At 39.5% G+C, this 27,893-nt stretch overlaps 1 protein-coding gene across 4 annotated transcripts in view; it reads right to left on the bottom strand.

Moving 5' to 3' along the window:
- LOC148848335 (protein ARABIDILLO 1-like) overlaps nt 1-27,685 on the bottom strand; it is a 31,369-nt gene extending 3,684 nt beyond the window's left edge. For 2 of the 4 annotated variants that reach the window (XM_088949306.1, XM_088949308.1), the window contains exons 1-8: nt 25,393-27,685; nt 25,135-25,293; nt 24,976-25,056; nt 24,731-24,862; nt 24,113-24,240; nt 21,522-21,609; nt 11,373-11,467; nt 2,573-2,657 (exon numbers count right to left, since the gene is read on the bottom strand). In XM_088949306.1, the coding sequence (XP_088805432.1) occupies nt 2,573-2,657; nt 11,373-11,467; nt 21,522-21,609; nt 24,113-24,240; nt 24,731-24,862; nt 24,976-25,056; nt 25,135-25,293; nt 25,393-26,742 (2,118 nt within the window). In that variant the 5' untranslated portion in view covers nt 26,743-27,685. The remainder of the gene's footprint in view (nt 1-2,572; nt 2,658-11,372; nt 11,468-21,521; nt 21,610-24,112; nt 24,241-24,730; nt 24,863-24,975; nt 25,057-25,134; nt 25,294-25,392) is intronic. The other 2 variants (XM_088949307.1, XM_088949309.1) reach the window with 1 other exon arrangement.
- Nucleotides 27,686-27,893: the final 208 nt, after the last annotated feature.

Here is a 27,893-nt window from a genome sequence, read left to right as displayed (position 1 = left end):
CAATGTTAAGTTAGTTGGAGGTTCAACTAGGAGGAACTTGTTCTGTTACAATCTCCTGGATTATTAAAACCCAATGCATAACCACTACAATAGTCATTTTCTTCACTCTGTTAAGTGATTTTTCTTGCCACGTAAAAAACACCGCATTTAAATAATGTCACATTTTTTTGGATGTCATCCAAGAGTTATAACCAAAATCAGAATAGCACATGGGCTTGTAGCTATAGCAGAATTTAAATCCTGAATACTATGCTGAACCTTTTTTTCTTTTCTTTGTGTTTTTTGTTTGGAACTTCGGATACGTATACAAGAAGAGATTACAAAGTCCAGAGAACATCAAAAAGGGAAAAAAAATCTCAAATAAGTACTATAACAGAGACAAGTGTCCACAGATCATTAACCATAAGATCCATAGAATTCCACAAAAAAAAAATCCTCCCAAATAGGTTTTTGCCCACACCTTGTCATGAAAATCCATCTATTTCGTTTTCTCTAAATCCCCTGACAAACAGCAAAAGGAATGCATTCCAAAACATTTTGGCCTTGGTGCCACCAAAGAAAGATGGCCACAATCAAAAAATCTCATAAGGGTTAGTTCCTGAAGAGACGAGAAAAAAATGTATTTCCACATATTTAAGGCCCTCTTATGATGGATAAAAAAATATGCTCAGCACTCACAGAGTATATTTCTTTTTTGTTCTTTAGCATTTCAGAGTAACAGTTCAAGTAGGAAATTTATAAAAAACAGTTGCAAGGCCAGCTATGTTGTATGGAGCAGAGTGTTGGGCAGTCAAGAAACAACATGTCCAGAAAATAAATGTGGCAGAAATATGAATGCTAAGATGGATGAGCAGAAAAACTAGAAAGGATAGGATCACAAACAAAGTCATCTGTAGGAACGTAGGAGTAGCCCCAATAGGTGATAAAATGGGAGACAGTAGACTAAGATGGTTTAGTCGCATGCATAGAAGACCATCAACAGCACCAGTTGGAAGTGATTTACTACATGTTGAAGGGGCTAGAAGTGCTAGGGGTAGACCAAAAAGGACATGGGTACAAGTAGAAAGAAATGATTTAAGCACTAATAATTTAACAGAGGATATGGCCTTAAATAAAATGGATTGGTGAAACAGGATTCATGTAGCAGACCCCATATAGTTGGGATAAGACAAGGACAACAACGACGACAATGATGATGATAATGAGTAACAGTGCAAGTTTACTTGATTTCATTTATGGAAATCTAAAATTGTTTGAGTACTTCTAATTTTTGCCTTATCAATTTTCAGTGTAATCAGAGTCTCAGGTAGTCGTAGTTGTAATAGTAATCTAGGTGCTTTCTAATCTGTTTTCAGCAGTCACAAGAATCAACAAAGCCTCCTAGGAGGAGGCCATCCAGTTTATTATTAGCCTACAAAAGAATGAAAGATATGGGTCGACATTATAATGGAAGACAAGTCACGTCATTTTAGCATCGTATTGAAATTTTGGCACCTTTTTTTCATAAGTAAATTTTGGCACCTTTCAGCTCCAATTTAAGGCATAGCACAGTTGTGGTGGTATGCCCTCTAACTTATTCAAGGTCTGGCTATCATTCTTGTTTGAGTAGATGTGAAATCCCTCAACTCCCTTATCTTGAATCTTACACCCTAATTCCAGTTAGAGTTTCCTTGCTCAAATCCTTAGTTTGCTCTTACTCCTATTTTGATATTCACTTCTTTGTGATTCATTAATCAAATCCTAGCTGCTATAATACGAAAGTTAGATCAAGAACTTTAAATTGGACTGACCTACATCATATTAGGTTTTCTTGCCTACTTACATCAGCGATTGCCGATCACCCTGTCACTGTAAAGCTGTTATTGATTGCTAGAATAGTTGTTGCCAGAATCAACTATGCATTTTACAAATTAAATTGATAAACAATAATTTAACATATATAACCAACTCTCCATTTACATATTGAGCTAAGAAACAACTTGACACATATAACCAACTCTTCTAGCACAACCAAAAAATCAATATAGACTAGACCAATCCACAAATTTACCTTTGCATTGCCAATCATGTGATAAAATAATTAGCATTCATCTCAAGCTAAAAAAGAGGAAACACAGCTTCTCTTGATGTGAGCAAATCATTAAACATGGCCACATGCCAGAACATAGACTTTGGATTTCAAAGAACAATGATGCACATACTCCAGAAAAAATGAAACAAAAGAAAAAATCCTTGACATCCACATTGCAATTGGCATTACCATACAGAAAGTCAAGAGATTCTAAAACTATGTTTATTCACACACAAATGAGCAGAAAATAATTAATATAAAGTTGAAGTATAAAGTCATTTTCCAGAAGATAGCCACCATACTAGGAAAATACATCCTATGTGTTTGGCTGCATGTAAATAAGTAGGAAGTGAATACACTTCTTGAAAGAGAATGTATATTTCCTGGAAAATGACTTGTACTCCAGTTCTGTGCAAATCGTTTTGCTCTTACTTGCAAATAATGGAACCTTACAGAAAAGTAAAATAGAAAGTAGGTTATCAATCAATGCTCAATACTTACTTCAGCATCTGAGCGTGCCAGCGCTATAAGAGGTGCAACACCTCCTTCTCGTCCAATAGCAATGCTAATTAGAAGGAAAAATGCACTAAGAACAACATCAGAACATAGGAAATGAACCCTTCCCTAACGAGTAAAACAGTACGATTAACCATGCCAAATATCATAGAAAATAATAAGTTGAACAACTAAGAATATCTTCCAAAAAAAGCATTTAGAATAAGTGTAAATAAGCACATACAAGCCCCTAGGACTAACACAAAAGGTACCAAAGACGGCCTCAACCCATAAAGATAAGGTCCTCTATGTATGACATACTAAGTTAAAAGAAAAAATAAATAATGTCTAGATTATGAAAGAAAATCCAACATAACTCAGTCATTACAGCTCGCAAGGATAGGCTGTCAGCAGTTTAATTGGCTGATTTCTGTAACCAATTGAACAAGAGGTTCAATCTGGCTGCCAAAGACCATACCTCTCTTAACTGATAGCAGAGCCACCATGCACCCAAGACCATGTTTTCACCCAATTAATTAACATCTAGGATTATCCCCAATTATGAGTCTCTCTAAACCCATGACAGATGATATGCAGGTAAACTTTTCTTCACTAATGATTACCAGAGACCTAGCAATAAAGACAGAAGCTCAGTCTCACTGAATCCCAAGACCTGCCAGCTCTGAACAGGATAAATTACTATGTAATTACCATATCTGTATATACCACCAATTTTTGAGAGACATGGATTCTCAGAGAATTAATCAATATTCAGGTTGACCATGCCCTCATGTGGTGGACCCCATATCTGTACTATCTCAAGATTTCTGTTGTTGTTTACCCTTCATTAGTGCATGTGACAACATACCATTGCTGCATGGGACATTCCAATAATGATAGTCCAAGGAAGCTCTAATTTTTTTGAGAAAATTTAAAGGGGAGATATACAAAGCAGGGGGGAACCCCTACAAGTTACAAAGGAGGAAGCTTGTCGCTATACAAATGCTCCAAATACACACCAAATTTAGGCCATCTGGAGTATGATTGTGTTCCCTAAGAATCCAAACTAAATTAACTTTCAAACCATCCAAAGAATCCCAAGCTTCAGTCAGATAATGATACAGTCTCCAAGGGCCCCCCCTCTTTGTCTCTTAACCATTTTATCGTATTTGCTGAATCACCTACATTGATCAAATTCTGAATTCCCAAATTCTTTATTATCCTGATTCCGGTGAGAGCAGCCAATATTTCAGCCTTTGTGGAGTCAGCCCAGCTGATTGGACCACTAAAAGTCCAGCAAATATTGCTCCTTTTGTCCCTAACTGTACCACCAATACCTGCAAGGCCCGGATTACCTAAGGCACAACCGTCAAAATTAAGGGTTATCACTCTTTCACTGATCGATATGGGGTACCTCAAGGATGTTTGCTGGGGATGAGGGAGAAACAGAAAGGGGTGAATATCTCTGATAAGATCATTGATTGAAAGTCCTTTGAACAGAGCTGAATTCACCGTCCAAACGATGCAAAGAGAGGTAACGTCTGAGATCAACTCCTCCAAGGTTCTGCTTTTATTGTCGAAGATGTGGTTGTTTCTTTCATCCCAAACACCCCACATCACTGCATGTAGCACTGATTGCCAAAAGACTTTACCCCTTTTGCTTAGCCTTGTTCCTTGCCATTGATTCAAGATGTCCATGATGTGTTTTGGAAAAGCCCAGCTATAACCTGCCATATTCAAGAAGTGGGACCATATCCTTTGAGTGAAACTGCAGTGAAGAAGAATGTGATCTGCAGATTCACCCTTGCTGAGACATAAAATACAAACATGAGGAGATATGGAGCATCTTCCCAAGAGTTTTTTCTGTAGGAGGTCACAAGTATTAACTTTCTGGAGACAGGCGTCCCAAACAAAGAAGCAAATTCTTGAGGGGATGTGGCTACACCAGATTTTCTTGTAAGGAAAAGAGGAATGCTGATCATCAGCAGTCAAAGCCCTGAATATAGACTTAGAAGAGAATTCGCCATTTGGGTGAAGGGTCCATATTCGGGTGTCAGAACGAGAGGGGGATATGTAGGCATTTTTTAGGGTTTGGATTAAGGCTATTAAATCAGAAATCTCCAAGTCCCTTAGGGGTCTTCTGAGGTGGAGGATTAAAGATTTCTCGGCGGTCTGGTTTGGGGGGCAAGAAGAAATAGATGCTTCTTGGTCAAGGGAAAGGTTAAACAGCCTAGGGAAAGAGGTTTCCAGGGTAGATTCCCCCCACCAAAGATCTTTCCAGAATTTAATTTTGGAACCATTTCCCACTTTATACCTTATAAAAGGAAAGAAAGAAGTATAAATGGAACATATACCTTTCCAAGGATTTGTGGCCTTTATCCTGTTCAAATGGAGATTGCAATCCCACCCGTTAGTATTTTGTCCATATTTACTTGAGATGACAGCTGTCCAAAGAGCATTGGGTTCCTTCGGAAATCTCCTGGGCCATTTGCCTAGGAGAGAAGAATTTTTCTCTTTAAGCTGTCCAATACCCAAACCGCCTTCCTCTTTAGGTCTGCATACTTGTTTACAGCTGACTAAACGGTTTCTCTTATCTCCACCACCTTCCCAAAGAAAGTTCCTTTGAAGCTTCTCAATCTGATTTCTGACTTTAGTCGGAATCTAGAAAACAGAAAGAAAGTAGAATGGCAGATTTGATAAGGAGGCCTTTAAGAGAGTAAGCCTACCCCCTTTTGAGAGATAACACTTTTTCCAAGTCAATAGTTTCTTCTCGCATTTCTCCATCACTAGTCTCCAGAAATTGAGGGATTTTGGATTCCCTCCAAGAGGCATCCCAAGGTAGGTAATGGAGAGATTCTCCTCTTTGCATCCCAACAAGGATTTGAAATTTTCTAGAAGTTCCACTTCCACTGAGTTAATAGCAACAATACTACTTTTGCAAAAGTTAACTCTCAAACCTGTGAGAATCTCGAAACATTCGATTACCCGTTTAGTGTTTGTGATGTTGGTTGTGGAAGCATCCAAAAATAGGATTATGTCGTCGGCGAACTATAAGTGAGAGATGTGAATTTTATCCCTACCCACTTCAAATCCTGTCACCAAGTTGAGAATAAATGACTTGTCAAAGAGAGTTAAATATATCCATTACCAAGGTGAAAAGTAATGGGGAAAGAGGGCAACCTTGTCTTGGACCCCTACTAGCCTTGAAATAACTTTCGCTTCACCATTTATCAATATTCAAAACCAAGGAGTGCCAATACAACCTTTAATCCACTTGACCCATTTTCTCCCAAAACCTCTTAGCCTTAAGCAATCAAGAATGCAGTCCCAAACCACTTTGTCGTACACCTTCTCTAGATCAAGTTTCACAAGGGCCCCTGGGATCCCAGAGGATTTTCTGTCTTCCATACACTCATTTGCAATAAGAATGTTGTCCACAATTTGTCTTCCTTATACAAAAGCAAACTGATTTGGGGAAATTAGATCTTCAAGGGCTTCTTTCAGTCTGTTGGCCAGAACCTTCGCCAAAATTTTGTATATGCTCCCAACCAAACTTATAGGTCTAAAGTCTTTTACTTCCAAAACTCCCCCTTTCTTAGGGATGAGACAGAGAAAGGTAGAGTTAAGGCCCTTATTAACAATGGCAGATGAACGGAAATCCCTGAAAAACTGCATGAGATCTGACTTTACAATTTCCCAACACTTTTGGAAGAAAAGAATAGGGAAGCCGTCCGGCCCTGGAGCCCTGTCTCCGTCCATGCTGAAAATAGTCTTCTTGACTTCTTCCTCTTCAAAGCTTCTTTCCAACCAATCCCTCTTTTCAGTTGATAGGGTAGTGCCATCCCAATTATATAACGTAATCTGGTTATCACTATCCTTGGAGTAGAGGTTTTTAAAGGAGAGGAAAGCTTCAGAAATTTCCTCAAGATTCTCCACTTCTCTCTGATTAAGATTGATCTTAGGAATAAAGTTCTTCCTACTTCTTCCCAAGGCATAGGTGTGAAAAAATCTGGAATTATTGTCTCCTTCTTTCAACCATCTCACTCTTGATCTTTGTCCCCAACAGATCTCTTCCCTTCTATCTAGTTGTTCCCATTCCTTTCTTAATTCTGCTTTTTTATTTCTGTTTAAGGCATAAGGGTCCCATTTTGCTCTCTATTATCTAAGTTCTCTAATTCTGAAAGAATTCTTTTTTTCTCTTCTTCAACAGCTTTAAATTCTTCTCTCCCCCAAGCTTTAAGATTTTTCTTCAAAGCTTTTAATTTCTGAATAAGTCTGAACCCAGCCCAACCCTCTACTTTGCAGTCTTCCCACCATGTTGAAACCTTCTTACTGAAGTCTTTGTGTTGTAGGCAGAATTTTTCCAATCTGAATGGGGTCTTTCTTTTGATGATTCTTTTGGTGTTCAGCAATATGGGCCAGTGGTCTGAGGTGCATCTTGGACGAAGTTCTTGACACAGGTTTGGGAATCTCTCCAACCAATCCTGAGATAGCAGAAATCTGTCAAGTCTACAGCTTATGGCATTTTCTTGCATGTTTGACCAGGTGAATAGTCCATTGGTAAGAGGGAGACTGCACAGATTGTGTCTGTCAATAAAAATAGAGAAAATTCTCATCCTTCTGGTTGGGATTCTACCATTAGAATGTTCCGAACTGAACCTGGTGACATTGAAATCACCCACTAAACACCATGGTATGTCCTCCTCCTAATGCAGGGACTCCAGCTCAGCCCAAAACCTCTCTCGAACAGAGGGAGAGTTAGGGCCATAGACACCAGTGAGGATCCAGTTGAACTCATCTTTAGTATTAGTGAACAGAACCGAGATTGAGAACTCACCTCTGTCAATCTCCAAGCCTGAAATTTCATCTTCCTTCCATGCTAGGATGATACCTCCAGCGGAACCCTCAGCTGGTACAGCAGTCCATTTTCTACCCCTTATTCCCCATATGACTTTCATAAGTTTTCTGTCAATGACTTCTTCTTTTTTATTCCTGAAGGGCAATTATGTCTGGATTTTCTCTCTTCAATGTTTCTTTCACTAAGCTTCTTTTGAGCTGACCTCCCAAACCCCTGACATTCCAACTTAGTATCTTCATTGAATCACTTTAACTGAGTTCCCTTTATTCATCCTATTTCCCTTATAGATGCAATCCATTAGACCCGCATTAGACCCCACTGAAGCCTTTTTAGCTCCTTTTTAGGACCTTTTTTCTGTTCTTCTCCTGAGCCTTTCCAGATTTAGTCTCCTCTTTTTTAAAGATTCTCTCCTTTTCATCTTCTTTGTCTCTTCTCTCAATTCCCAAATTATCTGTCTCCTTCCTGCCAATGCTTAATGGAACATCTGTTTGAATTGGAACAATCTGCATTGGGTGGGATGGCAACTCATTTGAACCTGAAAAAGTGGAAGGGGAGAAAAGACAGTGAGGTGCAGAAACAGGGCAAGAAAGAGGAGAATGAAGAGAAGACAGAACCGAATGAGGGGCGGGGGATCTCCCTGAGAGTGATTTATGGTTTTGATCAAGAATGGAGGTTGATGAATCTCTCCCTTGTCTGCGAACAGGAGCGTATGATTCTGAAGACATTCCACAGCCAAGATCGATCAACTGGGTCTGCTCGAGAATCTCCACACAACCCCAACTCTCTTTGTCTGCGAAAAGGTCTTTTACTTGTCCAAGAGCAAACTCACGAGGATCTGGATCTGCTTCAGTAGCGTACGAGTTGAGGTCATCCTCTGTATCTTCTTCTTCACTGACGGATGGCAGGCCAGAACTCACAGACGGAGTTGGAGCCTTGAAAACTTTACTAAGGTGCTGGCCCGAGCTGGAAGGAGTTTTGGGATCTGCCTGACTGAAGGTGGGGGTTGCTGGTGGGCTTGGGGTGCTAGTTGGGCTGGAAGACTTTAGTGGGCCTTTGGTTTGAGAATAGCGGCCGAAGTTTTCAAACCGACTGGGTGTAAGGTCAAAATTGGAATTGGGTGAAGTTTGAAACTTTTTAATAGGAGGTTGCGGCTGTCCATCTTCTTTGCGTCTTTTGAGCTCCTCAAGGCCTTTTGACTTGAGGAGGGAAGAGTGCTCCCATGCAGAAGCACGGGGAACCACCGCCGACTTTCCGCCTTCCCTGTGCATGCCTCTATTACAACCAGATCTCTTAACAACGAAGGTGGAAGTGCCACGTGGAGATGAGTCATTTGAGCGAGTTGGCTCAGAGAGACCGGAAGGTGACTCGTTCATCTTCTCCACCTCCACAGAGATCTAGAACCATACATTTCTATCCAAAACTGGGATTGATCGAGGGAGGGCATTAATACCACGGTTTTTCACTTTGATTCTGGCAAAACTTGACTCAGAAAGATTCAAGGATCAGGGATCTATTTCTTCAAGACCTCCACAGGTGTCTCCTATCAGAGAAAATTTTTCCTTTGTCCAGAGGTGGAATGGTAGCCCTCTTAACTCGAGTCATCCGTTGAATGTCAATTGATTAGGGACTGCGTTAATCTTTGGCCACCAACATTCAATTTGAACCCAGTCACCAAAAACAAAGATTGATTTGAGCTTGGTCCAAGAAATAATCAGGTCTTCCAAAGGAGCAAAGCCCACTGCTTTATTTTGTTCAAAAAGGCGCAGTTTCAACAGGGACTCAGAATGCAAATTTGCAGACAATCCAGCTTCAACTTCATCCCAATTTAACGCATGTTTTCATACAAACAAAAGCCAATCTCTAGTTTCCAAATGGCTTTCCCTGATGTGCAATAGATAGAAACGCAGACCCTCAGGATTTTATGATTCTACTTTTGATTTCGAGCGAAGGAAAGGCTTCTTGCGTGAGATTAACATGGCGGGGTTTCACTCTAGGACAAGCCCAGTCCAAAAATTGGATGAAAGAGCTCCATCCACCAGAAGCTAGTTCTTCTAGGATGCAAATGTGTCTTTCCTTGTCTGATTTTTCCCATCTGCTCAGACAGATGAATCTGCCCCAGGTATTTGATTTAAGTTGTAAACATAGGATTCTTCCCTTGAACACTCTCTTATGATCTGCTAAAAGTCTTCGTTCAATTTCCAGAGCTTCCTGGATGTAGGTTCTAGTCCATAGAATGTCCTCTCGGGACAGGATTATCTGTGCCCAAGCTCCCTTGCCCCTTTCCGTTAATACGAAATCATCTTTTTGATTGAGGCTTCGTTTAATTTCAAAGGATTTTGAACCAACAACCACAAATCTCCATTCCATGGTGCTACTCTGTTACCAGTTTCTGCCTTCAGTTAGCAGAAAATCAACATTCCGTTCTCTCTTGTCTTTCGTTAGAACATACCGTGTTCAACAACAATCCAGAACAATGCAGTAACGGATAACATAGATCATCCACTGGATCTCATGCTCTTGCAAATTTGCTTGTGATTCTCAGCCTGAGTCCAACTTCACTTGTCGCAATTACTTGCATCTTGACTTCTCCCCAAGGAAGCTCTAATAACCAAGAGTTTCCATTTAGAATAGGCTAAATGACTTTGCCTAGGGCCTCTAGGCTCTGGATTTTCCATTTTGTAATGCCCCATTTTGATTGTTTGTATGATTTGGTTCACTTCACAGCTTCCTTATTTGCCATGATGACTATTTTGTGATTCCCCCTAGGTTTTTGTTTTGCTCAAAAATTATCATCTGTATAATGATTGCAAATCTGTATGTACTTTCATCTCAATACAATTGAGTCTGACACCAAAAAAATTAAACAAAAATGATGCAAAAGGCTGAAATTTAAGATTCAAATTACCATATTTCATTAAGAAGATGTCATTACCTTGAATGTATTTGTGCAATTATACGTGACATGTTTAATCTTGCAACACCCTAACAGCTCTGAGAAGGAATAACATATTTTGAACTCCATGGCACCTAATGTTCATGATTCTATTAATGATATACAAGGATTAAAGGAAGACTAAGAGCATCAACCTGGTAAAATAGCTCCAGAAACGTCCCTAAGAACCCTCAATCAAAGAACCCAATAAGAATCTAACTCACCCTAACAAAATATGCCAACCTCAACCACATGAAATGATGCATTATTAAACATATCTAATATGCAATGTTACTGACAGATTCTGAGCAAATGCACAGTGGCTCCAAGAAGTGATCAAATAATAGGAGCATTAGTTGATATGATCTGCTCAGGCACAACAAAGGCTGTGATTAGCACCAACTTGGGGCATACCAGTGCAGGTGGAAAGCTAAATGGGAAAGGTCAAGAAAAGCAAGACATGGCGAAAAAAGGTGAGAAAGGACAAACACATGCACAGACAAAGGATATGATGCATCTAGCACCCCAAATAGTTAGGAGGCTAGTGACCATGATGCTTAATTCGGTCAAGGACCAGAATTGCAACAGAAAGGGTTCAAGATTAGGCCTTAAATAGAGTGGAATGACAGAAAAGGATCGGGTAGTCAACATTAACCATTTTGGATACAACAAAGAAGATTAAAATAAAGGCCAAAGCACCAATTTGGAGCTCAAAACAGATGGAACAACTTAATACAACTAAAAGAAATTTTACTGCTGCATGAATGAGGTGAAATTGCCACAGAGCCTCAAACATCAAACCAACATAGTGAGTGGATGAACCACAAAGCTCAAGCAAGATAACAGTAAAAAGACTGGACTTCATGGACCATGGGCCTAGTTTGAAATGGTGCATGTCCTCAACCAAAACAACTTAATCCCAATGCAGACAGAAAACCAGCTCTTCAGTTACAAATCTATAATAAATAAAAAATTAAAAAAAAAATAACATAAACATAAACAATGCCTCTGCATACCTATTAGCCTCTGATACTGACAATCCCCACAGAGCACCTGCAGCCCTTTCTTGTAGACCTTGGGAAGCATTTGAACATGTTTGTGCAAGAGAAACCTAAATAACCAAATTGAAAGTCAATATTCAATTGATAGAAAATAATATAATAATGTTACCCGTTGACCAGGTTCGAGGGTGGGCCTTGGCACAGCGGTTGGGTTGCTCTATTGCAACCTAGGTGACCAGGGTTCAAATCTTGGAAACAGCCTCTCTGTATGTACAGGGGTAAGGCTGCGTACATCTGTCCCTCCCCAGACCCCCTATTGGTGGGAACTGTAAATTTTTTTATCAGTAACAGTCGAATTTACTAATTATGATTTACAAGGATTCATTAGTTATAATGTGAAAAATGATGTACAAGAAAGCCAAAGCTCTCCTATCATTGCGCCAGCACCAGCTACCACCCTTCCTTTCCTTTCTTTTTTGTTTTTTTTTATAAGTAAAAATTCATTGAAATCAATATAGATAAACAGCACTACAAGCATCCCAGGGAGAGGCACGAGGTGCTGCCTCACCCTAAAAGAAAACTACATCAAACAATTACAACTGAGCCCAGTACAACTGATCCCTATGTAGCCCCTACTTAGCTAAACAATCAGCTAATGCATTGGCCTCTCTCCCACCCATTGTGTGAACAGATTCATATTTCATGTTAACCATTTGAACTTCTTCATTTTATCCCTATAACACTATATTACTGAACCCAGTTCCTTCAGCCAACTCACTACCACCTTTGAATCCCCATCAACCACCAAATTCTCCAGGTTCAACTCTTTTGTAATCTGAGCACCTTGTAAAACAGCATATAGTTCAGCCCTTATAATAGTCCCCAATTTCCACCGGCCCTAAGTAGAGTGCCACTACACTTCCTTATCTCTTATGAACCCTCCAATTCCAGAAGGGCTTAGGTTACCTTGGCTACTTCCATCAAAATTTAATTTCAAAAAACCTTCAAGAGAAGGTATCCATATCATGTGTATCCCATCCTTCCACACTGAACTAGAAGCCACCAAATACCAATTTCTCCATATATCATCAAAGGACAATTGGCAAAATAAATCCAAAGTTAATAGCCAATGTATAGGTCATTACACAATCCTTGTATTGTTGCCTGCTTCTTTCCTTCTCTTGGAAGATTCTAGCATTTCTTTCTTTCCATAATGTCCAAATCACTGCTGCTCTAGTGCACCTCCAAATTATCTTTCCCCTTCTATTCGGCCAAACAAAAGTAGATGGATCAAACAACAACTTAATCTCCATTAGCAGGTTCCACTTACACCCTAACAGAGAAAAGCCAATCCCAAATATCTGCAGAAAAGGAATAGGATATTAGTAACTAGTAAGTGGTAACAAGATCTACCATCTGGTTTACAAAGAATGCACCAGTTCAGGGAACCCATCCTTTCCTACCCACTCCTTATCTTGCATGTGTATCAGCCAAACTATTGGCTGATCTTACACTTGAAATTCCCAGCTCCCTGACCATATTTCTAATATCTCGGATTTCATAATATGTTGTCAAGAGCCCCATTGTTCTTTGCAAGCCATCAAATTACCACATGAGAATCACCTTCCACCAATAAATTTCTGGAACTTAGGATTTTAGCTAGCATTAATCAATGTTGAACTGCCAAAAGTTCGGCCCTTGTAGTGTTGTCATGCCTGATGGAGTATGGACACTGCCAAGATGTGTCCATAGTTCCTAAAAACACCACCAACAATTCTCCTAGAGCACCAAGACTGCATACATCAAAATTCATCTTGATTACATTGGGAGGGGGTGAGATCCAAGCCTTTTTTTCTTGACTAAAATAAAAAAAAAAAAAAAGAAAATGCTATTCAAAGAAAAAGAAGGTTACAAGAAAGGTGACAAGAAATCACCCTAGAGAAGAAAGAATAGCTCTACACTCAAATTTCACTAACACCAACCCATCACAGTTCAAACCAATCAAATCCCTCCAAAACACATACTCACCAAACCAAGAGAAAGACTAAACACACCAACCACACACACACAATAGAACAATTCTGGATTCCATCAAAACCACTTGACACTACACTTACTCAGCTTCTTCAGAGGCTAGAGCAAGAGCCTCACCACTTCTCTTGAAATCTTTCTCACATTTTTTTCTTCTTTTTATTGAGCCCAATGACATATAAGCCACCTTTCAACCTGGCAAAAATATTAGACACCTGAATTGCTCAATGGTTTTTGTGTCTTCTGAAGCATCTTACTACATTAGGAATCTTCTTAAAAGTCCTTCAAATCTTTACAACTATACTTAATCCTCTCCAACTCCAAAACTGCATTTTCTCAAAGGTGTTAAACTCAACCCCACCATGGCACCACCACCCTCTCTATCCACATACAACAATGCCTCCAACTGATCTCATTCTCTCTAGGGCCACCTCCACCAAAATTAAAACCCTCCTCTTCAAGAACCTGATTATCTTTCTCTCATCCCTTCTCCAACACTTTAAACGCCTCCGTTGCAAACTCTTCACCCCCCCCCCAACACTTTATTTCTATAATTTCCATTTCTTGTAAACCTTCCTCCTTTAATTCCTTTCACCCTCTAAACTTAGTTGTTTTGTGTTTTTTTGTATTTTTGTTAGTGTCGAGTATGTAGGGGTATTTCTGTCTTTATGCTTATGTTGAGGTTGTTGATCTGTAATATTATATTAGAACTAGTGTCTCTCACTTAAGTAAAGACACATGTGTCTTTTCCATTATGTTAGTAATATAAAACATGTCTGGCCGAATGGGAGAGGTAATTTTTTCTCTCATTCGAACCAGATTTTTCTTCTCTCCTCTTCTCCTCTTTTCTCTCTCCCTTTCTTTCTTCTTTCTTCTCTCTTCTTGGTTAATATCAGACTAACAAAACTCAAGGGCAGGCCGAATCATAATATAGTATCAGAGCACAACTAAGCAACTCGGATCTGCCCAAATTTCTGTTTTCTGTGCACTCAGCCGTTCAGCTGATCAGATGCCTCCTACATCCATAGATGTTCCCGGGAAGGAGATGGTGAGTGTTCCCCGTGATGAGTATGAGAGGTTTGTACTTTTGTACACTCAGGTACGGCTTGTTTGGCATTCACACACAATCCCTGGATTATTGACTCTAGAGCCTCCGATCACATGACTGGAACTCCAGGTGTGTTTTCTTCACTTTCTCATTGCTCAACATCACAATCTGTTACCCTTACTAATGGTGCCACATCCTCCATTTGTGGTGTTGGAAATGTTAACATGACCCCCTTGTCTTTATCCTCAGTTTTCTATGTCCCTAAATTTCCGTTTAACCTTATGTTTGTTAGTAAGTTGGCCAAGTCACTCAATTGCTCTATTACTTTTTACCCTTCTTCGTGTGTTTTTCAGGATCTCAAGACGATGGTGAAGATTGGTGGAGGGCATGAAGTTGGTGGATTGTATTATCTTGATGGTGGTGGAAGAACATCAACAGCTATCCAGTCATCTCTCTCTCCTCTCCAGTGGCACTATCGATTTGGTCATCCTTCGCTGAAAGTTTTGAAGCCTTTGGTTCCTTCGTTGAGTCAACTTTCTGTTTTAGATTGTGAGTCGTGTCAGTTGGGAAAACATCATCGTGTTCCCTTTAGTCCTAAGGTTGATAACCGTGTGCCGAGTCCTTTTTCTTTGGTTCATTCAAATGTTTGGGGTCCTTATAAAGTGATGTCATACAATGGATATAGATATTTTGTCATTTTTGTTGATGATTATTCAAGGATGATGTGGCTCTATTTAATGAAAGAAAGAAGTGAATTGTTTACCATCTTCCAAAAATTTTATGCTGAGATTCGCAACCAATTTGGTGTTCACATTAAAATTTTTCGTTCCAATAATGGTCGTGAATATTTCTCTTCATCATTTCACGAATACTTGGATCAATATGGCATTATACATCAGACCTCGTATACCTATACCCCACAACAAAATGGGGTGGCTAAGAGAAAGAATCGTCATCTTTTGGAAACAGCTCAATCCCTCATGCATCACATGAATGTTCCCAAACCCTTTTGAAGTGATGTGGTGCTAACTTCTTGCTTCTTGATTAATCGGATACCCATGTCTATCCTTGATGGTCATTCCCCATTCACTACCTTGTCTCCATTTCCTCTTTCTCCTCGGGTTTTTGGGTGTGTCTTCTTCATCCATAATCTGGGCCCCGGGAAGGACAAGTTAGATGCACGACCATTAAGTGCATCTTCCTTGGCTATTCCCGGACCCAGAAAGGGTATAAGTGTTATGGATTATCTTCCTCCTCATCACCTCCTCCTCTTCCACTTCCAGATGTGGATTATGTTCCCCTTGTTCTAGCTGTGACCAAGTCCTTGCCTCCAGTGCCACCACCTATTGAACGGCCACCCATTCGTCAAGTTTATAAACATTGCCCACATGTACCGTCTGCTACTCCTCCAGCTTCATCAACATCGACAAATCCAGCAGTTGTCTCCACACCAACCCCAAACCCAGTATCTGATCTTGATCTTCCCATTGCCTTGTGAAAAGGTAAACGCACTTGTACCCTTCATCCTATTTCTAATTATGTTTCACACACTCACCTTTCCGCTTCCCATCGCTAGTTTATCTCTTTGGTATCCTCAGTTGTTGTCCAGGAAGCCCTTGCCTCTCTAGGGTGGTGTCGAGCAATGGAAGAAGAACTCTCAACTCTAACTCATAATCATACTTGGGACCTCACCACTCTTCCTCCTGGGAAGCAAGTTGTCGGTTGTAAGTGGGTTTATACTGTTAAGTATTTACCTGATGGTAGTGTAGAGCGCCTGAAAGCTAGATTGGTTGCAAAAAGGTACTCCCAAACCTATGGTATTGACTACACAGAGACCTTCTCCCTAGTTGCAAAGATAGGTTCAGTTCGTGTTGTGATCTCAATTGCTGCTATGTATGATTGGCCCCTCTATCAGCTTGATATCAAGAATGCTTTCTTGAATGGTGATTTGCTCGAGGAGGTCTATATGGAGCAACCATCAGGGTTTGTTGCTCAGGGGGAGGATGGTAAGGTATGCAGACTAAACAAGACTATTTATGGGCTTAAACAGTCTCCTCGAGCATGGTTTGGTAGGTTTAGTGAGGTGGTAAAGAAGTTTGGTATGAAACAGTGCCAAGTTGATCATTCAGTCTTCGGTCGTGACTCTCAAGCAGGAAAAACCCTATTGGTGGTGTATGTGGATGATATTATTATTACCGGGAATGATAAAATGGACATTGACGGGTTGAAGACTTTTCTACAGGAACATTTTCAAACAAAGGACCTTGGTAAATTGAAATATTTCTTGGGGATAGAAGTAGCAAGGTCTAAGCATGGTATTAAATTGTGTCAAAGGAAATATGTGCTTGATTTGTTGGAGGAAATAGGTTTGTTAGGTACTAAACCAGCTGAAACACCTATGGAAACAAATACTAAGCTGAGCAATGATATGGGTGAAGTGTTTGAAGACCCTGGCAGATACCGGCGACTTGTAGGTAAACTGAACTACCTAACCATTACTCGGCTAGATATTTTATTTGCGATTAGTGTGGTAAGTCAGTTCATGCAGAAACCCCTGGTTCCTCATTGGGATGCGGTTCTAAGAATTGTGAGGTATTCAAAAGGGGCTCCTTGTTGTGGTTTGATATACAAAAGTGGTGGAAAACTTGAAATAGAAGGATATATTGATGCTGACTGGGCCGGTTCTATGTCTGGTAGGAGGTCTACCACAGGCTATTGCACTTTTCTTGGGGGTAATCTAGTGACATGGAAAAGTAAGAAGCAGACAGTCATGGCAAGAAGCAGTGCAGAGGTAGAATATAGAACTATGGCACATACTACTTGTGAATTAGTGTGGTTGAGGAACCTTCTACAGGAGATGGGATACAATGTAAACACTCCAATCAAGCTCTAATGTGACAATCAGGCTGCAGTTCATATTTCTTATAATCCGGTGTTTCATGAAAAAACCAAGCACATAGAGGTTGACTTTCACTTTGTGAGAAAGAAGGTGCTAAATGGAGTGATAGACAATGCATATGTTAACACAGGGTACTAGTGGGCAGGCTTATTTATTAAAGGGTTGAGTCAGGGAAGAGTGGACTACATATGTAACAAGTTAGGATTATATGATATATACTCACCAGCTTGAGGGGGAATGTTAGTGTTGAGTATGTAGGGGTATTTCTGTCTTTATGCTTATGTTGAGGTTGTTGATCTGTATTATTATATTAGAACTAGTGTCCCTCACTTAAGTAAGGGCACATGTGTCTTTTCCATTATGTTAATAATATAAAACATGTCTGGCCGAATGGGAGAGGTAATTTTTCTCTCATTTGAACCAGACTTTTCTTCTCTCCTTTTCTCTTCTTGTCTCTCTCTCTTTCTTTCTTCTTTCTTCTTCTCTCTTCTTGGTTGTTATCAGACTAATAGAACTCAAGGGTAGGCTGAATCATAATAATTTTATCTTGGGGTGATTTCTCACCACCTAGAGTTGTAAGCTACTTTCAATGTGAATAAATTTTCTTTTTTATTTATCTCCAAAGAAATATTCCCCACATTCTCTACCAAAACAACCTTGGTCACCCACAACTAAGCCAACCCATTCTCCACCTTCCTTACCCCCTCACCTCCCATAAGATCTTGAAACCCATCATTACTACTCCATGAAGTCTCAAACGATGCAAGTTCTTCAACCCTATTTTGAACTTATCCTTCACGCCACCTACTTCAGAACCCTCCTTCATCAAGCCACCCTAAAACCCTTCATTTTTACCCCCACCACCATCAAACCTAATTGAGATCCTACCTCTGACAGAATGTAGTTGACATCGTCGCCAACATTGTTCACCCCATTCTCAAACAACACTTTACCAAAACATGTAAAAAGTTTATTTTCTTTGCAAGCATTTCCTTCACCAAATCACTTCAATCGCTCAACTGAACCTCCAACTCTTCTACCAATTACCCATCTTGGTCACCTCAAACCTCATAGCCCTCTTCTTGCATCCACTATCAATATCACCACCTCCATCCTTCATCAAAGTCTCAAACTTAAACCTCTCCACTTCATCAGATCTAAAAACTCTCCAACTATGGTTCGAACAACCATCAACACCTGAGACCCTAACAACCCATGATTTAAAAAAAAAAAAAAAAAATCAAATACTGCAAAAAAACAAAACGCAAAAAAAATTAAAAAACATTAAAATAGTATTAATTAAGAAAAATGCAAACTTAAACTTTAAGGTAAATGTTTTAAAAAGCTTATTGGCTCAAATTAAAATACATAAACTTAACAGCAAGGTGCCAACCAGCTGGTTGGTAAGGTCTCCTGTTGGTTATAGCGGAGTCGGAGACTTGGGATCAAATCTCACCTGCACCTGGGCCTAGGGGGGGGGGGGGGTTATGGGTTGGGGGATGGGCTACCCCTATTATGTAGCCCTTCAGAAGATATCAAAAAAAATATTCTAAGTGAAAATGTGAAAAATAAAATCAAATATGACATATAAAACATTTTCAAACATGTAAAATTAACTTTCAATCTAGTTCATTTCTTTTCCAATAGCATTACTTTAAATAGCTATTGCGATTTTAAATATCTCAAATTCCTAATTCTATGAGCTGCTTTGTATGAAAACCCTTGCAGCAAACCCAAACAAGTCCATGATACAACCTTAAATTCTTAACCCATACATAAAATGTTTGTTTTCTAATTTTAACTGTAATTTCTTATCATTTGAAAAATATATCGTATTAAAGAATAAAAAAACAATATAAGCAAAAAATAGGGTTAGGAAAAAAGCACAAAATTAAACTCAGGTGCACATCTGGGTTGAGGCACATGGTGTACCAGGCACATGCCTTTGTTCCTTTAACAGAAATCTTAGCACCCAAGGTACATCTGGGTCAGATTTCATTCAATTAATCACAACTTAACAATCTCCTATTTACACAGATGCCCCTCCAACTTAAGAAAGAAATTTTAATCCTTGTGACAAAATCCATGAATTCTGCTCTCAAAGATCTTTCGCTTCCGGTCAGTCCCAAGTAACTAAAAATGATGTTTTCTCTATCATCTCTGACCACCCCTCCTATACCCGATGTCCCTGAATTTCCCAAATTGCAACAATTGAAATTCAATATTCTTCCTGTTGACCTTTGGTGCCTCCCATTCCACCATCCCTTGCTGCCTTAGTCTATCCTGCTATAATCTGCCAACCTCAAATTAATTTGTCCATAGTTCCATGGAAGAGCTCACATGACAAAATCCAATTAGCAATCCCCACCATTGTGATCTCTGTTAGGTCCAGTTCTGCCACATAATTTGTTGTTTCTTTGTTTTACAAGGTACCAACCGTGAAGGAAAGAGCTCCCAAATAACTGTTCATGAGGCTCCAAACAGAGTGACAACGTGATTCTATACGCTGATTGCAAATTAGAAATGCAGAAAAGGGTGGTTTATATTTTTCCACATCTTTAAGAAAAGGACACATGCATGAGAGGATAAACACCAGGGCTTCCTTCTTGGAAGCAACTCACAAGTATTTATAATCTTAACTCTTAAGAGAAACTACCCAGCAGAAAGCCTTGACCTTAGGGAAAGGGACCATCCCAAACTGCCCTCTCATTGTAAGGGGTTGAGGTAGGAGCAAGAAAAACACCCTTTAGAATCAGGGCACCAAATTCTTTGTTGAACCCTGCAGGCATGATAAAGGCATTTTTAAGGCTTTCCAATAGATTAAAAAGCCCCCCATTTCAGAGTCTCTCAAACATCTTCTAAAATCAGTACAGCTGATTTTTAGATAACAATTTCTAAGGATATTCCTCCAAAGAAGCTGGACCCTAAATACCCTTGTTTGTCCATAACATCAGACAAACAGTTTGTCGGTCTATGAACCCAAAAGTTGGTTCCCATTTCCCTTTCCAATGCTATCATCTCCTTCATAATGTTTTAGTATTGCCATACACCTTGAATTTGTTCTTTAGCCAACCAACAACCACTCTAAAATCCCCTTTTACCATAATGTTTCTAACATTCAGTGGTCTTACAAACCATAAACCTTCAGTCCCACTAGCAACTCAGCCCTTGTAGAGTCCCCATAGCCTATAACTATAGGTCCCAAATATATCGTCATTATAGAACCATGACTGAGCCAGGCTGTTCTGTATTGACCAAGTTCTCCATCAACAATTTCCAGAAAAGCTACAACAAAGAAGCATAAACATTGCATCTAATATTTATAAGGAACACTTTGTCTACCTTTAGGCTGTTTTAGTGCTAACAGCAGTTGACCTAACAAGTGAGAGAAGGTAGTAAGTTGTACCCCCTTCTACATGAAGAGGAAACATTGGTCAGCACCTGGTCTTCTTTCCTAAAAGTTCAGCCTAGTTAAACTTTTACTACAGTTGTTTTGTTAGGGCAACCCAAGCCCGTTAGGGATTGGCAGCATTCGGAGGGATGAAGAGGCACATATTATCAATATATTTTGGAATTTGGATTTAATACAGATGGTTTTTTTTCAGGGGAACCAGATCCCATCTGACATTAGCAGCATTTTGAGGGTGGGGAGGCAAAATATTATCACTATCTTTTTCAAGTCTGATAAGCTATGGTGATCAGTCAAAACAAGGACAAAATTCTTTCCCTCAAAGGTTTAAGATCTCAAAGTCCCCTGTCCTTCCTAAAATCATCATTGAAGGAGATTCAAGGAGTGCATTATATTCAATCATTAGAAGAGATAAATATCAAGAGAGACTTTCATTATATTTCCAGAACCAGTTGCACAGCTTCCATGTTGAATATTTTCGCTTGGGTCGACCAATTGGCCAATGAGTTGTTATGTTGATTCTGTTGCTAAAAATTGTCTTGCACTAGGAATTGTGTATCTTTAGCTGAGTTACCACTGCAAATTTTCTTCAGAAGGGAATGTCAAGTTTTACAAGCCAGAAAATGTGACAAACACTAAGATCAACTAAAGCAAGATGTTTACTAGGTTTCAGGAAGATGACATATAAAATAAGCAGATAAAGAATGCATAAGAAATTACAACGCCTTTATAGTATAAAATATATAGTGTGGATCAGAGAAGGGCACAGAGATATACCAAGGCCTCAACACCACCAGCTGCAGCAATTGCTTCACGATTTCTGTCATCAAATGATAAATTCCACAAAGCACCTGCAGCTTCCTGCCTGTTTTGTGTGAAAATGCAATGGTGTCAAATCAGAGAAAACCAGAAAACTATTGCCGGGTCCATGGAGACCAAGTAAAACTGTAAAAGCACATTCAGTCTATACTAAACCACTGAAATTCTACAATATAATAATTTTATAGAACAAGTTTTCCCAAATGGCATAAAGTAGATAGAAAGGAATCTTATAAAACTTATACATTTCAATTAAGATAGTTTAGTATCTCATCAGTATTTATAATCTGCAGGGAAGCTTTCTAAAGCTTTGATTACCAAACAAAAGTGGCTTATTTGCATCAAGGGTAGAGGAGGGGGGATGCCAAGGGCCTAGAAGAAGAAAGAGCAAGAAAGGTGTCCTCAGTGATTTAAAGTCGAGATAGATTCTCTGACCATCACCTCAGTCACCAGGAATACCCCTTTTACGGAGTCAAGTAGAAGCTATCTCTTCACATTAAAAATCCTTAAAGCGCCTCTTAAAACCGAAATACCTTCTGAGAAACATTAGACCGCCTTTGATCTAAGAGTGTTCTTAGAGCTAGATATGGAGTATAACCATGGTAATTGAGAATAAAACAAAACATTCCCCTACTAAAGGTCCTCCCAGAACTTTGTTGCTGGCCTGCACTGGGGTCATACATGATGTATTTCAGAAAAATGGGATAGCTTTCAATGGATACTGAAATATGGCTTTGTTGATCTTGTATCCTAACCATTTTGATGAAGGCCACATTTACTCTTGATACCGAATGCCAAAGGGAATTAGGTTTAATAGATAACCTCCATATCCACCTTCCTAACAAAGCAGTGTTCTTGTCTCTGATCCTACCAAGTCCCAATCCTCCATTAGATTTCCTTCTACAAACCCCTTTTCAATTTAGCTGATGCACTTTCTTGGATACTCCTAGGTCCCAAAGAAAGACTAATGACATTTCCAATTTTATTTGCCACTTTAACAGGAACTTTGAAAACTGAAATAAAATATATGGGCAAATTAACAAAAAGAGGACTTGATTGAAGTAATCCTACCACTAAAGAAAATATATCTCTGCTTCCAAGTAACAAGAGCCAGTCCCAAACACTTGAGAGGTCATTCCATCACCTCACACCCTAAAGAGTTTGCACGGTCTAATACCTCTCTTTCTTCCATATGTAATCCAGCTAAGTAGCATCTTGAAAGGTTGGCCTTTATGCCTGAAACTATCTCCACTGTTACCAGAAATATTTTAAGATTCTAAATGTCATCCAGTCCATGGAGTTTTCCTAAAATAATTGTATCATCCACGAACAGCAACTAGGATTCTACTTGCCAATATCAACCTACCTTAAAACCCTTCAGCCCTCCCCCACACATGCTCATTAGCTCTTTTTAACAACCTGCTTAAAACTTCTACTAATAAATAAAAAGAGCTAGAAATAAAGGATCCCCTTGTCTAAACCCCCAAGTATCCTTGAAGAATCCTTTGGATGACCCATTAATAAGAATGGAGAAATTAATCAAAGTAAAACACTCCATCATCCTCTTACTCAGCCTTCCTCCAAAGAGCATTTTATGCAACAATCACTCAAAAATCCCCAATCCCCATTTTTTATTTTTGAAAGATAAAAACTCCCAGCCTGCCCGCCAACATGATCATATGCTCCTCACTTTCTCCATAAAAATATCATCCCTCTCTGTTGTCAAATTTTTCATTGACTTGCGGTCTATCTCCACTGTGGGATTTGATCCAAATTGACTTATAAATGAAAAGTCATGTCTATAACCACATTGAACCAGTTCAATGTGGTCAGATCTTGACATTCAAGCTTAAGTTTGTACCATTGGCTTTATCTCATGAGATGAGTTCCAATCTGATTCTACACACCAGCCTGGATAGGGTCTTCTACTCTTGTTTGCAAAATCCTAATTCAATAAATTGGATATAAATTAGATCAACTTTCAATCATAGACTGCTGTTTTTCATTCTCAGATCAAGAACCTTATTGAAAGCATGCACTAACCAAACTGAATCTAGAACCTAAATGTTTTACTTCTCTAGGGCAAGTTAATTTTCATATGGTTTTTTTTGGGTACCAATCAAACAGCTAGGAGAAAGAAGATTACAAAAATCTCAAAATGGGGTAAAATCAGTATTCTATTTAAGTTTGTAGTACATGTATTTACTTTTGTTTGACAAATTTCCAGGAAAAAAAAAACAGGAATAAACTTAAGAGATTTGCAATGTAGTTTACAACCTGATTTAATCTCTTCTATGATTTACCACATGGTTCAATTTTCAGAAAATCTGAGATGGATGAGTAGCAAGACTAGAAAAGGAGCATCAGTAAAAGAGGACCTTGAGGTTCTTGGAGTAATCCCAATTACTCCAAGATGGAGATAGCCATACCAATCATGCTGGAACAAGAATCACAGATGGAGTGATTAACATAACTGGCCACAATATCAAAGCATAGCTTGCAGTATTATATGCCTGGGAGTTTTTAATACCATAAACAAAATAAATTACCTGACACCTTCATGGTGAGAGCATGTAAGCTGTACCAATGCTTCCAGAGCACCTGCCTCTTGTCCAACTGCAGCATTATTACTGTTGCTATCTCCATGAGCAGCCAAATTAGCTAAGGCACGAGCAGCCTGCACGATCATCAGAGAAAAACCAGCTCTTTTTTTATGATAAATAAAAGATCAGTTCATTTCCATTAACAAATATAAGTATGACATGTATGACACTAACATATAACAATAGTATGATACTGGATCCTGTTCTTGAACTTCTAGCATTTCATTGGAGTAACAAATTATATGGAAACAGTGGACAGTTTTTCTGATCCTACTCAAGCATGAAAAGAGAACCTATCTTATCTCTAAGCACTTTTAAATAAAGTCAACAAAGAACGGCACCATCAAACATTGTAAGATATCAGGTGTGCTGTGTGCATAAAACAAGTATCAATAACGCAAGCAACAAGTATCAATGAGACAATACCAGAAATCTTAGGCCAATAAATAACAACTACTCAAGTGGAAGCAAATGAAAGCATTTGGATATAAGAACTAATGAATAGTCAAAAGTATAGCAAATAAAGAAATATCAACTTCTCAAACATAATCATATTAGCTCTACCTGCTCTTGTACTCCCTCAAACTTGCATGATCGGGCAAGCATCACCAGAGCATGGACACCACCTGCCAGTGCAACCTCCATGCTACATTTATCATCAGCTGCTAAATTTGCCAATGCACCAGCAGCACGCTCCTGGCATCATGAAAGAAAGCATGAATTCAACTTACACCGTAACACTAAAGTACCATCTCTATATAAAACATCAAGCTTTTTTGGTAAGTAATGATCATATGCAAGGGACATACAAGAACACCATCCCCACCAGAGGGCCATTTGAAAATGAGATCCACTAAAGCTTTTACACCACCTGCCTCAGCAATGGCACCCTAAAAAGAAACTCGGATAAATTACAAATATAAACTTAAGGTAAGGACATTGACAAAATAAGCTGCACCACAGACAACCTTGTGCTCTTCTCCCACAGACAGATTCCAAAGCCCACCAGCAGCCTCTTCAGCAACTAACCTATTCCTGGATCTTGCCAAATCAGCTAGTATATTGATTCCTCCCTCTTCTGCTACAGCTTTTGCTACTTTGGCATTCACAGACAAGTTTGCTATGGCCTGTATCTCCCAACAGTACAAAACAATTAAAACATATTCTCAAGATTACATGCAGAAAATTGAGGTTAAAACTGGTTGAAAATCAGGCAGCAATATTACCTTTGCTGCTTCAGACTGAAGGCCCTCCCGACAAGATCTTGCTAGGTCTAAAAGCAAACGTATTCCACCATCCTGCATGACTGCCTCAGCCCTTCCACAATCAACAGTAGCATTCTCATCGTCAATTACAACAAAATTTGCAAGTGCCGTAGCCGCTCTTTCTTGAACATCCTCTTGTGAGCTCTGAATTAAACGGAGCAACAATGCAGCCCCTTGCCTTAGCCAGAAGCTATCCAACCCCTGAGGGTTGGTCTCCGCAATACGTAGAAGCGCATGTGAGAGAATCCATTCAAGCCATGGCATAATCTCATTCAAGCTTTTATCCCCATTTTTTAAATTCCTCCAATCCGAAAACAGGGTTCTTTCTTTGTTTGTGATATCAGCAAATAATGAAGCTACTCCTTTGAAAATATCATTAAAAAGGGTAAGCAACAACTTACCTTTATGATTACATGCTGTATAATTACCTTCTTCTTCAATAAGTGGACAGTTGAGGGCACACAAGACCTTCAAGTTTTGAGATGATGACAACAATCTTGAAACAGCACTTGAGCTCACATCGGTTCTTGAAACATCTAACCCCGTCAAATTAGGCAGTTTATTCCAAACTTGGGAAGCTGAGCTCCATTTTATGTTTCTTATCCCCGCAACAGAAAGGAAACGAACAGACACTACATTCCCTAATGCTAACTCATCGACACTTACACAATCCACGAAACCTATCTCCGCCAACTGCCTACAATGCCTTGCCAACGCATTAATGGCGTCTGCATCAATATCCCTAACTCCTGAAAGCCGCAGTCTCTTCAACATGGGACAACAGAGAGCAACTGCTTTTATAGCATCACTACTGATCCTATCACAGAAATCTGGACCAAGCTGGACGCTCTCAAGTGCCTCATGCTTTGCTGCCATCACTGAGAGAGTGGCGTCAGTAATCTCACGGCAGAAATCACCGCTGATTTCACGAAGACCCCTCGCCTGGAGATGCATTATCGCATTGGCAGACTCTGCCCCTCGGAACCGGAGTTTCTGAAGCTTAGCACAACGAGGAGCAAGGGAAGCCGCAGTGGCAGCATCACACTTGTGAGCACGAAGATCCAAGGAATTCCATAAACAAGGAGAAGAACCCAAAGCCCTCCATGTTCGACAAGTCGAAGACAAGCTTGCTCGGTCTCGAAAATTCAGACAAGAAAACAACTGAACAACGGTATCATCAGGCAAGCTAGTCCAATCAACCTCCACTTTATCTGAACTGGAACTCACATGACAGATTTCCGAGTAACTATGCAAATTTGCCTTCCCCTTGTCCTTCGATTGCGCCCCTTTCCTCCTAACTCTTCGACTCATCTCTCAACCAAACAAACTATGAATTCACAAGCCTACCAGAACAATTTGACCCAGAAAGAAAAGAAACCACCAGCACATCCAAAACCCTAACCCTCAAAAAACTAATTGAATTGCAGAGATAGAATAATTTACAATTTGTATGGACCCATACGTCGTAGAATAACGAAACCAGTCATATATTTATTCGAAATCCATTAAAAAAACTTGTCTTTTAGCTTCTAATGTTCTTAAGTGGGAAGAAAATAAATGGCGGGTAGTTGCAACAGCAGATTTCTCTGGTACCTCAAGCTTCGTTGATGTCTGCGTAAAACCCTAACTTTTCGAGCTAAAGCAATAAACAATTTCTGCCATTTGTGGGGAAGCAAGGAGTAGTTTGAGGAATCCTGACGTGGGGTTTTATGGGGTTGATAATAAAGAGGAGGGAGAGGACAGACGAAGCCAAGGAAAAGGGAGGAGAGAAGAGAGAATTCAGGTCAGAGCGGTCAGGAGAGAAGCAAAGCCAAACCCTGAAAGCATTTATCTGTCCCCTCCCCCTTCTCTGTAATGCTCTCCCTATGGAGATTGCTGGCAACACAAGCAGGAATGGAATTATACGAAGAGAGGCTGGGGAGCTGATGGTCCATTTTAGGTTTCATCTGCCCAAAACCCATCAATTCAATTCAACAGAATCAACACTTTCATTCTCATGCCCTCTCAAAGGGAATTTGGATTTAGTCCTGTAGATGACCTGTGATTTTGAAACTCTAGAGGTGTATCATGTGTGTTATTGCTGAGAATAATTTTGGGTCGCGGTCAAGACTCTAGACCAGTCAAGTGGTTATATTACTTGTAATTGATGCAAATAAAGGTTCATAAGAGCCTTGTGATTAGGTCGATTTGAGAATTCTTGGTATAGATCAAATTGTTCTCACCCAATTATTTTTGGTAAACAAAAATCAGTAAATTTCGGCACATTGTGATGGTTTATATGTTACCTCCAAAGTTTTATCACAATATGTACATAGAGTTTGATTATTTCTTTTTTTTATAAATAGTTGGATGATTTCAGATTCACCTACTTTATTTTCTTGGTGTAAATAGCCCTCTTTATTTTTTTTCTTTTTTTGGGATTATGGAGAATGGAAAATCTATCAATGAGATTGTGGTTTACC

The sequence above is a fragment of the Nelumbo lutea genome, chromosome 6 (assembly GCF_056320005.1).
Source record: "Nelumbo lutea isolate HS-2025 chromosome 6, American lotus-T2T, whole genome shotgun sequence".
Classification (NCBI taxonomy): domain Eukaryota; kingdom Viridiplantae; phylum Streptophyta; class Magnoliopsida; order Proteales; family Nelumbonaceae; genus Nelumbo; species Nelumbo lutea.
This window is presented reverse-complemented; position numbering and strand designations above follow the sequence as displayed.